This window comes from Vanessa tameamea, chromosome 3 (assembly GCF_037043105.1).
Source record: "Vanessa tameamea isolate UH-Manoa-2023 chromosome 3, ilVanTame1 primary haplotype, whole genome shotgun sequence".
NCBI lineage: Eukaryota > Metazoa > Arthropoda > Insecta > Lepidoptera > Nymphalidae > Vanessa > Vanessa tameamea.
Window position 1 is genome coordinate 13,289,281 of NC_087311.1, and position 15,762 is coordinate 13,305,042.

General features: G+C 33.6%; 2 protein-coding genes across 2 annotated transcripts in view; both read right to left on the reverse strand.

Moving 5' to 3' along the window:
- Positions 1 to 15,762, reverse strand: part of LOC135193775 (trypsin-7-like) — a 197,790-nt gene that overhangs the window by 37,655 nt on the left and 144,373 nt on the right. The gene's annotated exons all lie outside the window — the stretch shown is intronic.
- LOC135193908 (uncharacterized) lies at positions 727 to 4,371 on the reverse strand. The gene is made up of 2 exons (XM_064218340.1): positions 2,079 to 4,371; positions 727 to 1,418 (listed from the first exon to the last, which is right to left on the reverse strand). Exons 1-2 carry the CDS (start codon positions 4,369 to 4,371, stop codon positions 727 to 729), a joined length of 2,985 nt encoding a protein of 994 aa, XP_064074410.1.

Below are 15,762 nucleotides of genomic sequence, written 5' to 3' on the forward strand. Positions count from 1 at the left end.
ATATTTTATTCCATATATTTTTTTATACATATGTACATTATAATATGTCCCAGTTTCCACTCGTAGACTGCCTCGTTAGTCTAGAGGCTCGATATAAGGCCGAGTACAGGTCCCGAGATCCTGGACTCAAACATGGGGATTGAATAAAATACAATTAAAGTTTTAAGGCCATAGACCCTGTCTGAAAATGATTCAATAATCTTATTCATACAATATTAAATTTTTTTTGTAATATAATACCAAATTTTATTTAAACCGCAGGTTTACTCTTGTAATATCTGCTGTATATCGCAAATTGGATTACGATTGCATTTTATTATTGTCACCTGTCAACACTGCACTATTATACTGATCACACTATTCACTAGATAAATTAAACTTCCATGTTCTTGAATAACTCATTTTATTGACTCGCATACAATATTAATATGTAAATCATTTGTACAAAACATCAGCGCGATTTAAAAGACTAGTAATTCCATCTATACAATTTTATGAGAAATAAAACTAATTGACATAAATGACACAAATATTTTAGACATTCCGCCCACCAAGAACTTGTTCTGTTAAATTACTCACAAAATAAAAAAATAAAAAATGAAGTTATGTAATGACATAAACGCCGCCCACCGTGACGCAGTAAATTAAACGAGTATAACAACAATTATAGTAAATAAATTTAAATTAACACTCTAAATCACAATAACAAAGTTAAGAAAACTAAAATTAATTATCATTGACAGACTCAGTCATGGGTAAAAAACAAAGTTTGTTACAAGCTCTTTTGAGAAGACCATTCTTGGTTTTAACTGTAACAACACGGGTTATGTTGTCTTTCCCCGAATGCTTCTCCTCAATTTTTCCAAGTAGCCACTTTGCGGGTGGCAAATTTTCGTCTCTAATAATTACTATGTCACCAATCTCTGGTTCAGCTCTCTTCGATAACCACTTAAACCGTTGGTTTAGTGTAATCAGATATTCAGCTGACCATCTCTTCCAGAAATCATTTAACATTTTTTGTACAAGTTTCCATCGCTGTAGACCTGTGATATTGCTTTTGGAGTAATCTTCATCAGGAATTGTTATCAATGGTTCTCCAATAAGGAAATGACCGGGAGTTAGTGGCAATACGTCATCCGAATTATCACTCAATTGACACAACGGTCGTGAATTCAAACACGCCTCTATCTGCGTCAGTACCGTAGAAAGCTCTTCATAAGTTAGAGTAGTGTCACCTATAACTCTTTTGAGATGATACTTTGTAGATCGAACACCGGCCTCCCAAAGTCCTCCAAAATTTGGTGCTTGAGGTGGTATATAGTGCCACGTAGTACCTTCATTTGCTAGCAAGGTTTTTATTTCTTTAGAAAAGTCAGAAGTTGCCTTATTAAACATCTCTCTCAATTCTTTATCAGCACCTACAAAATTAGTACCATTATCGCTATACAGATCCTTACAATAGCCCCTTCTGCTCACGAATCTTCGAAAGGCTGCTATGAACCCTTCAGTAGATAGGTTGGAAACTGCTTCTAAGTGGACAGCGCGGGTTACCATACATATAAAAACACATATATAACCTTTATAAGATTTTGAACCGCGACCTGGCGCGAATCTCAATTTTATGAAGCCAGTAAAATCTACTCCCGTAGACTTAAATGCTCTCTCCGGTTTCAGTCTCACTGATGGGAGTTGACCCATAAAGGGATGAGTTTTTTGTCGTGAATATCTGACGCAAGTAATACAATTTCTGTAGCATTTTTTAACATTATCTCTTGCCCTTAATATCCAGAACTTTGATCTTAAATAATTTAGCATTGCTAGCGGTCCACCATGCAGGGTTTTTAAATGAGCATCTTGTATAATTAATTTTGTGAGGTGACTTGTACTAGGTAAAATAATAGAATGTTTCGTATCAAAACTTGCCTGAGAATGTTCAATGCGACCACCAACTCTTAAAATACCATCGTCATCAAGAATAGGACAAAGGGTATGTAATTTGCTAGATTTTGATACATATCCATTAGACTTTAACTTATTAATATCATTCTTAAAATGAAAATGTTGGGTGCCTTTTATACAAATTCGTAAAACTGTGTTCCTTTCTTCTGGCGTAATGTTTTCTGATAGAAGTCTCATCTTATTTGGTATCTTCCATAGCAAAACTCTTCGACAATAAGATAAAACTCGCAATAGTCTCTGCAAATTCGAAAATTTCGTCCACAGGAATTCCTCTTCCTTTATTTGAACTACTGCGCTCATATTCTTAATGGATCTTTGTTCCTCGTTAGTTACAAAATCACTGAATTTATATGTTTTGTACTCATTAATCTCTTTGAGCCATGATGGGCCAAACCACCATAAATTGAGATCCTTCAAGTCTTCGGTTTGAATTCCTCTTGATGCACAATCAGCAGGATTCTCATTTGAGTTGACATGATTCCATTGGTCTCTATTTAGAATCGTCAATAATTCTGACACTCTATTGCTGACGAACGTCGTCCAACGACTTGGTTCGCCGGTTATCCATGCTAACACTATGGTGGAATCGGACCAAGCTCGTAATCGTTCCTTTGGAATGTTAAGAACTTGCGACACTTCAAACATTAATTGAGCTGCAAGAAGAGCTGCACATAGTTCAAGACGTGGGATGGATATTTCTTTCTCCACTGGGGCAACTCTAGTTCTTGCCGTGATTAGATGAACGCTAACATTGCCTATTTCATCTTTACTTTTCATGTAAACTGCAGCAGCATAGGCAGCTTGTGAAGCATCTGCAAATGCGTGAAGTTCTACGTAATAGTCACGTTTTACTTGCAACCATCTTGGAATCATTATGCCTTGTACGTTAACCAAATCACGTCGAAACGCTAGCCACTCTTTTAACAAGTCTGGTGTGAGATTATCATCCCAAGCTAAACCAGACTTCCACAACTTCTGCATGTAAATTTTGGCTGTAATAATGACAGGCGCAATCCATCCCAATGGATCGTACAATCTTGCGATATCTGATAATACCTTCCTTTTCGTTACGGGCATATCTGCTTCAGGTAAATGATGCAAGTATTCAAAATTATCTGTATTTTTATTCCAACATATACCTAGAACTTTAATCATATTATTTTCTTTAAAAATCACAGCTTGATCTGATCTTATTTTATCTGCTTTGATGTGATTAAGTAACTTCTCGCTATTTGTGCACCACTTTTGTAGACAAAAGCCTCCAGCATTCATCAATCTGTTCATTTGATCATAGATCTCAATAATCTCAAATTCATTATCACCACCCGTTAGTAAGTCATCCATATAAAAATCTTGCAAAGTTATCTTGGCTGCTATTGGGTACTTGGACTTCTCATCTAGTGCTAGTTGTTGTAGACATTTTACAGCTAAATATGGTGCGCATGAGGTACCAAATGTGAGTCTTACATGTTTATAGGTTTCTATGGGCTTGTTCGGATCAAATCTCCACAAAATTCTCAGACAATCTGAATCATCACTATGTACACGAATCTGCCTGTACATTTGTACAATATCAGCTACAATACAGTATGGATGAAGTCTCCATCTCATTAAAATATGCCTAAGATCTTGTTGAAGCTTAGGACCTATGATAAAGCAGCTATTCAATGAAACGTTGTTAGATCCTTTACAAGAAGCGTCAAAAACACATCGAACCTTGGTAGTTTCTTTGTCTTCTCTTACAACAGCGTGATGTGGAAGATAAAATACTCTAGAGTTCGTTTCTGAATTTGAAACCTTAATCAAATGACCTTGAATTATGTAATCTTCTATCACCTTTTTATAATCATCATATAAAGCTGAATTTTTTATTAGTTTTCTTTCTAGTAGCTTAAATCTTCTTAGTGCAATTTCTTTTGTTTCACTTTTAAAACACTGTGGATCTTCTTCCTTAAATGGTAACCTTACTATGTACCGTCCTTCATCATCTCTTTTTGTTGTTTTTTCAAAAAACTCTTCACAAATTGTCTCATCTCTTGTCATTTTCTTAACTATATTCTCTGGTCCTCTTTCTATCTCCCAAAATTTGGTTAAGAGTTGGTCCTCTTCCAATTGTAGATGGAGATTGATAATCCTATTAGATTTATTAGTCTTATGAATACGTCCTGATAAGATCCAACCTAATTGCGTGTTCTGTGCAATAAGGCCACCCTTAGATGGATGTTTCTTAAGACCCTCTAAGATGATTTCGCTAAGAATGTCAACGCCCAAAATAATATCAACTCTGTTTGGCTCTCCGAATTGCGGATCTGCCAGAGATAAATTCTCAATTTCTGGCCAGTCCGTGATTGAAGTTGTATTATTTGGTAAGAAGGAAGTCAATGTACTCAAGACAAATGCTTCAACTGGCATTGTAAAAGAATGATATCGTGACTCTAGTATAAATGAAACCGAACTCTTTGTACGTGTCTTCCCGTCTCCTACTCCTGTTATAAGGCCATTTACTGATGTACGTTCAAGACCCAGAGCTTGAACAGTAGCTTCGTTGATAAATGATGCCTCAGAACCTTGATCTATAAGAGCACGTGCAAATTGATAATAGCCAGTTTTTGCTTTAATTTTGACCACTGCTGTAGCCAATAATACTTCTCTGCGTGTCTCCTGTGTAAAGTGAGTTGATATCTTAGTTTCCGTTTCTGTTGCGATGCTAAGCTCCTTCGACTCGCAAGGAGATGATTCTTGTTTTCGTTCAATATGCAACAAAGAGTGATGACGTTTTCCACAACGTCGACAGCAGGTTGATTGGCGACAAAACTTAACTGCATGATTATGTCCCAAACAATTAAAACACAATCTCTTTGCTTGCACAAACGCAGTTCTTTCTTCAGGAGATTTATTTGCAAATTGCTTGCATTGATATAGTATGTGTGATCCAGAACACATAGTGCAGGTATTTGTACGTGAAATAGCTCCATTTTTTTCATAAGTAGAATGAAATGATTTCTGCTTGATTAGTTGTTTTGATGGATTTATCATCTCTAATGTTCTAAAGCGTGTTTCTAGAAATTGTGATAAATCTTTCCACGTCGGTAAGGCATCTGACTCAGTCTGACTAACATGCACTTCCCATTGTTTACGAGATTCTTGATCTAACTTGGATACAACTAAATAATTAATGAATAAGTCCCAATTTTCAATGTTTACACCTAAGTTGCTCAGAGATTTCAGGCACGCTGAAGTAGTATCCAAAAGTTGTTTTAAATTAACCGCCGAATCAGTAATTACATTTCTTTGATAAAATAGCTTCTTCATAATCTCATTGGTATTGTATCTGAAATTATTGTAGCGCTTGACCAACATTTTCCACGCTTCACCATAATTAATTTCTGTAGTTGATAAATTTTTTAAAAGGTTTGCAGGTTCTCCCAAAAGACTGCTCTTTAGATAATGCAGCTTTTGCACTCCACTTAAACTTCCGTTTTCATGGATGAGTGATACGAAGAGATCATAAAAAGTTTGCCATTCATCATAACCACCTGAAAATGTTGGTAAATTGATCTGCGGCAATCGTACTTCATACATGTTCGTCGGCTGATTTGAAGGATTTTTCTTTGAAATTGATGACGTTATTTGCTCAAGATCTTCTTTTAACTTCACTTTGAATTCGAAATAAATTTCATCATATTTATCAAAGATCTCATTTCTAAAGTAACTTAATTTCATTTTATCCGCAACTGTCACTTTAGAAACTATTTCTAAATGTTGATCAAAGAAAATTGGATATAATTTCTCTATATGTTCAAGCTTCGATTCTATATATGGCCGTGTTATTCTTTCCCTTGGTGATTTTTTATAATTTCGAAAAGCTTTCTGTAAATTTTCTAATTGATCTTCTTGTTTTAAAATCGTAGACTCCATTTTATAGTTTGATTTACTAAACTGTCAATGTCAACGAACTCATATTTTGAAATCTTGAAATTACATATATAATTTAGTCTTTTAATTAATAAGAATAACACATTTCTTTAAATCCGTATATATATCGCGAATATTTGAAGTCTCAGTTGAACACAATTTATTTTTAAGTCTTTCGGAATTACACAATTATTATTTTTTCTAAGTCCCACAATTTCACAGATTATTATTCTTATTCTTTTATCGCACTTTTTTTTTTAACATAGGTTCAGTTTTCCACTCAACACACGATGTTCTAAGTCCATAATATATCTTCCTCCTCAATCCTGAATATTTCCCGGGTTTCGGCACCAGAATGTCAACACTGCACTATTATACTGATCACACTATTCACTAGATAAATTAAACTTCCATGTTCTTGAATAACTCATTTTATTGACTCGCATACAATATTAATATGTAAATCATTTGTACAAAACATCAGCGCGATTTAAAAGACTAGTAATTCCATCTATACAATTTTATGAGAAATAAAACTAATTGACATAAATGACACAAATATTTTAGACATCACCTTTTCATTATAAGTCAGAAAGGAACCCCTAATCTTCAGTTAAGAAACACGTGTTCTCACTGGACTATCTCGTCACGTGTCGTGCATCATGTTTAACGGTCTAAGTATATTGTATATTTGATAAGTAATTCATTAATATCTTATTTCCGTAATTATTGGCATATTTTTAAAATTCTTTTGCGCGTTTTGTTTTTTTTTTGCTGTTCATAACATACATATGTGTTGAACTTTAGTTTTAATGACTTTTTTAATTCTAAAGTGCTTAATCAAATTTACACACTCAGGTGCTCACATACGTAACATATCTGAACAGTAAAGCAACCCATGATATCTCATTCATACAAAGACAAGAGTGATTTATCAAGAAACGTATTGTTGTAAAAGAGGTGAACACTGACCATACACAAGGCAGAGCTACTAATAAACAGTTCAGTGATAATTATGAATGGCAACAATGGAAATACCTCACGATACCGTATCCCGCACGTTCGTTACAATATCACGAGGAAAAATGCCTTCATTATACTGTCCTGCAACGATGCAACGCTCTTCCGCTGAACTGTTCCAAGCAATATGATGAGATCCTAACGTGGTATTTAAACTGACAATGATAAGTTTTTTTTTTTTATAATATCGGTTGGCGGACGAGCAAATGTGCCACCTGATGATAAGTGGTCACCATCGCCCACTGACAATGGCGCTGTAAGAAATATTAATTATTCCTTACATCACCAATGCGCCACCAGCCTTGGGGACTAAGATGTTATGTCCCTTGTAGTTACACTGGCTCACTCAGATTTCAAACCGGAATAAAACAATACTGAGTATTGCTGTTCGACGGTAGAATATCTGATGAGTGGGTGGAAACATATCCAAATGAGCTTGCAAAAAGCCCTACCACCAAATAAGTGTAATGCTTCTATATTGAATAAAGCACTGACTTGGCACTTGTTAATTTTCAAATACCCCAATAAATGCTATCACCGCACCCATTTAACCGCAATATTTAAAAATACCTTTAAAATTTTTATAAATATCGGCCAAATAGTGGTGAAATATTGGTACATGTCTGCCAATTATTGATATTTTACATAACAGTTGCCAACCTGGCACAGTTACAACGGTTTGCTGATATTAAATTCAAAGTATCACTTTTATGTTCATTGCTGGTATAAATATTAATGCTATGTTTTTCTCGTGATTTTTCCTTCCAATTTTCGAGCAATTTTTAAAAGCGAATGATCTCGAAAATGAGAAAAATAGTTAAAGGAACAGCATATGAATGCCCCAATTATTCAACTATAATGCTTCAAAGCTGGTTGATATAAACACATATGGTCGATTTTAATCTGATACTTGACTGCCGAATACGATATAAATTATAAACACAATGTACATGACAATTCAGTCGTGGTTGATTTTGATCCTACACTCATCTTTCAAGATTCACGTGCTTTAACAAATGGGTCATTGTAGCTCCAATGGAAGATTTAGTTAATTAGCGATAAATTCGTTTTCAGACCTGATAAATGTGCGGCGTTATAACATATTACACGCTTGCTGAGCCTACAAATAATCAAAATAATAATTTCTATAATAACCAATAAGTCATTATAAAGTTTAACAAATGTTTAAATTTTGGCGTCTAGATTTAAGAACAGGTATAAAATCTTAGTTCCCACGTGTGGTAGTTTATTGACGATATAAATATAATTAGCATTGACACCAGACAGAGAACTGCGATTTTCCAAATTTATTGAGACCTGGAAGTACTTATTAGCGATTTTTTTCGATTATATAGGTAAGCAGTATGATTTATGAGCCAGTTGATCGTAAGTGGTTATCACTGATCAAAGGCTTTCAAATGCATTAACCATTCCTGACATCGCCGATATACCTCCAATTTTGTGCCTGCATTTACATTGACTCACTTGCCCTTCAAATCAGATCACAACATCGATATTTCGACATTATCTACGAATGTCTTGTTCACAAGCTCCACCAAATAAATATAAAAAACATGGTAAATATCCCATTTTAAATACTTTTAGTAATAATAATAACCATGTTAATTTAAAATCTAATACTAAGTATTGTTGTTTTGCGGTAGAATATGAGTGGATAGTACCTACCTAGACCTACCACCAAATAAAATTGACAGATACAAAATAACATAAAAAAAAAATAAAGGCTTCACAGAACCGTTATTTGGATGAGTTAACTATAGAGAATGGTCGACAAATTTTCGAGAATTTTCGAAATTATCACAAAAATATAATATAAAACTCATAAAAATAACGCAATGTCTTAATGTGTTCATTGTCATATTTTTAAAACGGTATTTATGCATAACGTACCTGAAAAGTTTCTTTGCCATTGTAAAATAGTTCAATAATTTAAAACATGAAACAATTAATACCAAGTATGCTTGATTTTTGACTATATTAAACATTATCTACGCTGAAAATCAAGTTACTAAAAATTATTATCTTAGTATTAAAATATTGATGCCCTGAGGCACATCCTCATTAGAATTAGCACTCATTCATTTCATATTAATGAGAATCAGAGGGGAAGTAATGAAAATAACCTAAAATGACTTTCATTTCATGATATGTTGCTTTCCAGGAAGGTTTCAAAGTTTTTCTGTGAGTAATATATTAAATAGACTAAAGTAATCGAAAACAAATACGTATTTATTCGTAACGTAAACGAATTCATGCGAATATACAAAGTAGATTGTTATTATAAGAGAGATGTATAAGTTCGTACCAAGTAATTTAAAAAATCAACGTGACTCTCAAATGTTAACAAAACCTTCGAGAACCTTCTCACGAGAGGAGACGCGGATAAAAAGGAAAAAGTCAAATAAAATTCTTAAGTTTCTACGCTCCCTGAGTTAGATTTGTAAACGTGTGAGTTTACTGCGATACGCCTAAACAAAAACAAACGCGGGAAACAATTGACTTTTAAAAGTTCACATTTACGAGTAACTCTTTATAGCGGGCTTTGTTTACATTTGAATTGATTCTCTGTTTGCTTTTTTATTTAGCATTCAAATACTTATTTTCGGGGTAAATTAAAAAGTTACTCGTTGTTTACTGTACACAACGTAGCTGTAATCACTCTTCAGAACAATAGCTAAAACATCCATCAGAGTTTATATTTGTAAGCAATGACATTTTAAGCATCTAAGTTTGTCAGTGGTCCATTTTCACATCTGAAAGAAGGTACCTATTTTGAAATAACTAACTGTAAATATACCTATTTATATATTTCTAATATGAATTTATAATTGGACAAAGGCTAATTGTTACATGATGTTTGTCAGGGCTGTTGAGCAGTGGTAAATTGTGTTGCGCTAATCATTAAACTCATTCGTATTACAAGTTCGTTCGTTCGAAGTACGATATGTAGAAGTGGTAAGGGGAACATAAATATTTGCTCGCATAATATATCACGTTAAATTATTTAAACTTACTTTTGTATATAAATTAAGTTTACATGGAATAATGACGTATACTTTAAAATTAATAACCAGTATAATGATACGAGATATGTGCGTTTGTACAATCACTTACCCCCTTTTGCCCTTCAGCGGTATCTCTAAGAAACAGATACCAATCAGTTATGACTCCCTGGAGAGCGAACCCTACTAACAATGTTACGTCCTAAGATGACACAAGAGATAAGATCGGTTAGTGTAGAGTGTCGTAGCCGTGGCGAGTGTTAATGGAATATTTATGACGTTAACCGAGTACCGCTGACCCTAAATAGTTATACGTGAGTTATAACTTAAGATATATGTAAATAACCGTTTGCTTGCTTTTCGTTTCCAGTTAATCGATTTAGGCTGTTACCATTTGAAATAATATCCAGCATATCGACACAAACCAATCGTTACTATTTGATGCATGGCTGCAATAAAATTTGCGATAATATTATTTAGAATAGCTGCCAAAATTTAAATGATGAGATACAAAAATATTACAAAAGGAAAGCTATGAATGATGCAAAATCTGGTGCATAATAGGTCAGTTTTATTGTATTTTATTTCACGGCGCTTAACTTACCGTCTCTCACGGGTAAGCGATCGCGAAAAACCAACATGGCCGCCGGCAATGTCGGGAAAACTTGATTTGTGACTCCACGAAGTAATGCCAGTGAGGAGTGCCAACAGTTGAATTGGAAAAATTTTATATTGTCCCATAAAAGTCTTGACGAAAACAAAGTGCATTTTTATTCAAGGATCAGTCACAAAATTCGAAAGGGTTTATCTAAAGAATTCGCTTGAAGTTCGGCTTCTCCTCGTTGCCTCGAGTTTGGGAATCGCTGACACGATTAATAGTATCTGTCTAGAACTTATGGTTCGCTGGTCTTTGAGGTTTTTGTAATAAATGGTGTTTTTTCGGTTGACGGTTTTTATAGAATTTTATGAGAAAACGAAAGCTTACAAGTGAGTTTCTTCATCGATCATATTCAATAACTTTTATAAGAATATTTTTTCTTTAAGAATTTTCTTTCTTCTTTAAAGATTGTTTCTTATAGAAATAAATACAATACGACAAGAAGAGAATTTTTTGTCACCCTGGCGGGAGTGCTTGGTTTGTGTAAAAAGTACCCCTAATTCCCAGAATGCAGGGTAAGGAACCGCCTCACTTACTCAACCAGTTAGCTACTATACCATCGGGGCATTTAACGTAAAAAAAGTATCAAAATATATAATCAAGTCTCCGTATCAATTCTCTATAAATAAAATTTATGTTATATTTTTAATATTTATTGAAGTTACAATGGTATTTTTAAAAACATTTCACGTATGAACACTCTTTCATTTCGAATATATTATGTATAAATATCAAAAGCAAAAATCATAATTTGATGAGCGGCAACGAGAAAACCACTTTTCATCGCAATAATGGAACGTACAGTGTATTTTCGATAAATCAACATGCGATGCAGCACACTGCAAGTACGTTGCGATATTGACGATTTTACAAACCGTGTTCAACTTCACGAGAAAAGCCTGGCTTTTGTTCGTAATAATGTTAATACAGAAACTTCTTCGAACAAACAGAATGGATTTGTTAAGAATTTTATTACAATACATATAGTTCTCGATTCAGTTTTGAAGTTTATATTACAGATATAAATGTATATTTGTGCTTCATTAATTTATAATTATAAAGGTCGCTTGGTGGTATCGCTTTGTGGGTCTTACTGGGTAGGTACCATCTACTCAGCAGATATTACCCGTCTACTTATACCACAAATATATAATCTATATTTACGTTAATATTATAATAATGATTATTTGGTCTTACTTTATTGCTCCTATGCCTTCTTATTATTAATGAAATTATTTATACTAGGATTGGCAAAAATCCAGGTGGAAATTGGCTCATAATTGTTATTGAAACTAGGCTAATTTTCGTTCTTCCAAATTTTTTGTGCTCTCTTGCTTTTGAATTTCTCACAATAAACAAAGAAAATATGCTGTCAACCAGAGGAGAAAAGGGATGCGGAATAGTTCTTGTCTCTTTATATAATTATACAAGTAAATAGTAATGCCACGTTCACATCGTTGTAATTCACCCGTGAATATTTATTTTTTTATTCAGCACTAGCGTTCATGATCTCGAGTTCGGTCTATTTATCGTATAATGGAAAAATCCCAGCGTGAAACCTCCTCGCTGTCGATAAAACTAATTCCATTTTCGGTTCGATTTCGCCAGAGATGATATGAAATTGCTTCGCAGCTGTACAAAATTTTAACTGCAAACAAATATGAAAGAACACAATCGTCGTGATTTGTGGGCCACTCGTGCGCGCAGACCGAGTAACGTGGCTGAACAGATATCTGGAAGTACCAACGTTCGAATTGGAAAATTGTATATGGGGCTATAAAGTTCTTGACGGGGACATAGTATGTACTGGTTCGAGCTACGACGTCAACACTTCGATTTGAAGAAAACTTTCAAATTTCATTTAATTTATAAAGGTTTTGTATCTTTGAACGTCTTAAGCGATATATCTACTCATTATTTTTATACTTGTCTCTCTGTCCAATTTTAGCATTTATATTATTTATCAAAACTGGCTGAATCATAAGTTTTAACATATAATACAAAAAATGAATAAATATTTCTCACAGTACCATGTGGTCAGTCTATGGGTAGTGGTGACCATTAACCATCAGGTGGCCTTTGCCAGCCTACTAATGACATAAATAAAAATAAAAAACAAATAGTGACATATAATTTTTAATACTTATTAACACGATTTAATTCCAATAAATAGTAACATTCATGCCTTAATTATATAAAAATAATAATAAAAAATAGTTGCTGTAGAAATCATGACCGCGTGGAATGGTGGCAAGTATACTCGCAGCATTTCCCACCTGGACGACAAATCAACCAGCCAGGTGATATCCCACCGGACTATGAGAGTGACGAAATAGAGAGTAAAACTATGCTGACTAACTCACACAATTATCCACTATTATATGTCCTGCGTAGTTGGCAAAGAGCCGAGATAGCGCGGATTAGAACGCGGGCATCTTAGCCGATGATTGCGGGTTCAAACCCAGGCAAGCACCACTGAATTTTCATGTGCTTAATTTGTGTTAATAATTTATCTCGTGCTCGGCGGTGAAGGAAAACATCGTGATGAAACCTGCATGTGTCTAATTTCAGGTCTAATTTCCTGGAGCGTCGTGGTGGAATATGCTCTAAACCTTCTCCTCAAAGGGAGGACATTGACAGGCTGTTAATGTAGTTGGCTGGTCTCCCATGACATTGGCTACTGTGGCTGAAATCAGCCGGATTCTTATTCTTAAACTATAAAAATGAATTCTAAATTCTGAAAGTCCGATGTATTTTATATCATATAAGGTACACAATCGTGTCTCTATTACATAATTTTTTTTTATATATAACCTCAAAGATTTATTTTTAAAATGTGACTAAAAGCAAGTTTTGATGGACGCGCTCGCAATCTTCTAAGGCATATCACCTTAAGGACGAGAAATACTTTAATAATATGATTATCAGTAGAATTACGGTCGGTGCCATTCTTTCATAAGACAATCAAATTATAATATAAATGACATTTTATTGAACTATTTTTTTTGTTTATCTTTCTAACTGGAATGGTAAATAGAAATTTGATATCCTTCTGGTTGTCGTCCGCAGCTTCGCTCGCGTTTATGAGTTTGGTCATTAGGTCATTGTATAAAAAAGTTCCTATACTCTCCATTCCTTGATGTTCAAGCTTGCTTTATACCAAATTAAATCGAACTCGGGTTAGTACAGATAAACAGAGTTACTTTCGCATTTATAATAATAATATGACTTTTGTATACTCCGTGTATTCAATTAAATATTATTTTAACGAAATATTATATTATAAAGTATACTTTCATAGTATAATTACATAAGAAAAAAAATATAGTTACCTCTCATTTATCTATGAATATATACAGCTTAAATTCTTCCATACAATATATTTTATAAATAATTAACAATATTAAAATACTTATAAAATATTTCTAAACAAACAGCTGTATATTTTATCAAAACAAAAGTAAAATCTGTAGAAACAGTGGGTGTTAAAAGAAAATACGTTTCTATAACTAATTTCGTTTCAGTCTCCAGTTTCTTTTTTTGTATAAAACACGCAAAAAAGTAAAACAAAGAAAAACTTTTCTTGTTTAAAGTCCGACAGTGAAACAAAAGTGTTTCTTTAGATTTAAATCTTGCGGTCATTACAGAGTCGAGTTAGCATACATTTTAATATTCGGATACATCTGCGCCTCTGAAGGAGTCGCTTTCCGAAATGTCAAAACAAGAATATTTTACTTTTTCCTCCTTTCCGCCCGAGAGATTTATAGTAGCAATATTCTGTCCGACATGTTGAATCCTGTGTTGAGGCAATGTTTCTTTAAAAACTATAAAATGTCCAACATTAATATCGCACGTAACGCGCTAAGATAATAGGAATATTTAACTCAGTCACCCCACTAACAATTTCTCATTTATTTTAGACGTAATTTATTAATTTTCATCGTGAAATGTTATGAAAGTTAAGTCATAAATTATACACATATATTTAAAATGGATTTTTATAACACGAAAACATGTTTCTTGTACCGAGTAAATATTATTTTCCACGTTAAACATGGTGCTTAATATATTATTTTAGTAATGGGTTACTTCTGGGAAGTGTTCAGAATGACCAGATTTTTAGAATTTGTTCTCTTTACTTATCTATTCGATGGAATATTTTAGTTTATTTTTGGTAGTTCTGAACTTGTTTATGAACCGATTTGAAAAATCTTTCTTTTGTTTTATATATCCCGATTGGTTAAAAAAAATTGTCGTAATTTTTGCTAAAATTGAAGAGTTAGTTTTATTAATTTTCTAACTGGCAGAATATTTGTTTTGTCTAATATTTATGCGAACACTTCTATATTTATTTAATAAGGATTTCGCTCTGGTTTCAACTATGACCTTGAAGTTACCACAGAATTAACTTAAGCGCGTAATCTCTGTATTATTAGGCAAGGGTGACTTCTACGAGTTGATTAAGCTATTGTGTTATAAGTGAGCAGACTGTGATCGAGGTCTCGTAAAAACTGACCCAGTATTATGGAAGCTGAATATTAAAATTGTCAATAGTAAAATAGTTTGTGGCTTAAACGAGGCCATTGTTTTGTATAAATTCGTTAAAAAACTGAATATCAAATGACATGTTTATGTCAAGAGGGTTATGAAATATTAATTGGAATAAGATTATAATCATAATTTATATTGAATATTTTACGAAGCATTTTTTCGATACCGGTAGACGAGCAACTGGGCCACGTGGTGGTAAGTGGTCGCCGCTACCCATTTATATACATTGGCGCTGTCAATAGATGTAATTGCCAATTAATCATTCATTACATTTCCAATGCACCACCAACCTTCACTTGTTGTTAGACTGACTAACTCAGCCCTCAAACTGGAACACAACAATATTAAGCATTACTTTTTGTGCGGAAAAATATCTGATGAGTAAACAGTACCCAGATGGGCATACAACATGCATGGCAACTATGTTAGAATCATGTTCCGGTTAAATAGTTATTTGGAATAACTGAGCGAAAAATATGCCAACATCACCACTGGGAGACAATAAGATTTGTTGTTATATGGATTGAATTGTTTTTAATTATATAATTCTTGCATTAAAGAAATTTTATAATAAACCATAACTTGTTCAAATGTTTGTTCTTTATTAACTTTGAAACGTTTAGACGGATTCTAGTA

Coding starts and splice junctions, on each gene's coding strand:
- LOC135193908 (XM_064218340.1), bottom strand. CDS start 4,371: ATGCCAGTTGAAGCATTTGTCTTGAGTACATTGACTTCCTTCTTACCA. Junction 1,419..2,078: donor GAACACAGTTTTACGAATTT/GTATAAAAGGCA, acceptor CTAATTTTGTAG/GTGCTGATAAAGAATTGAGA.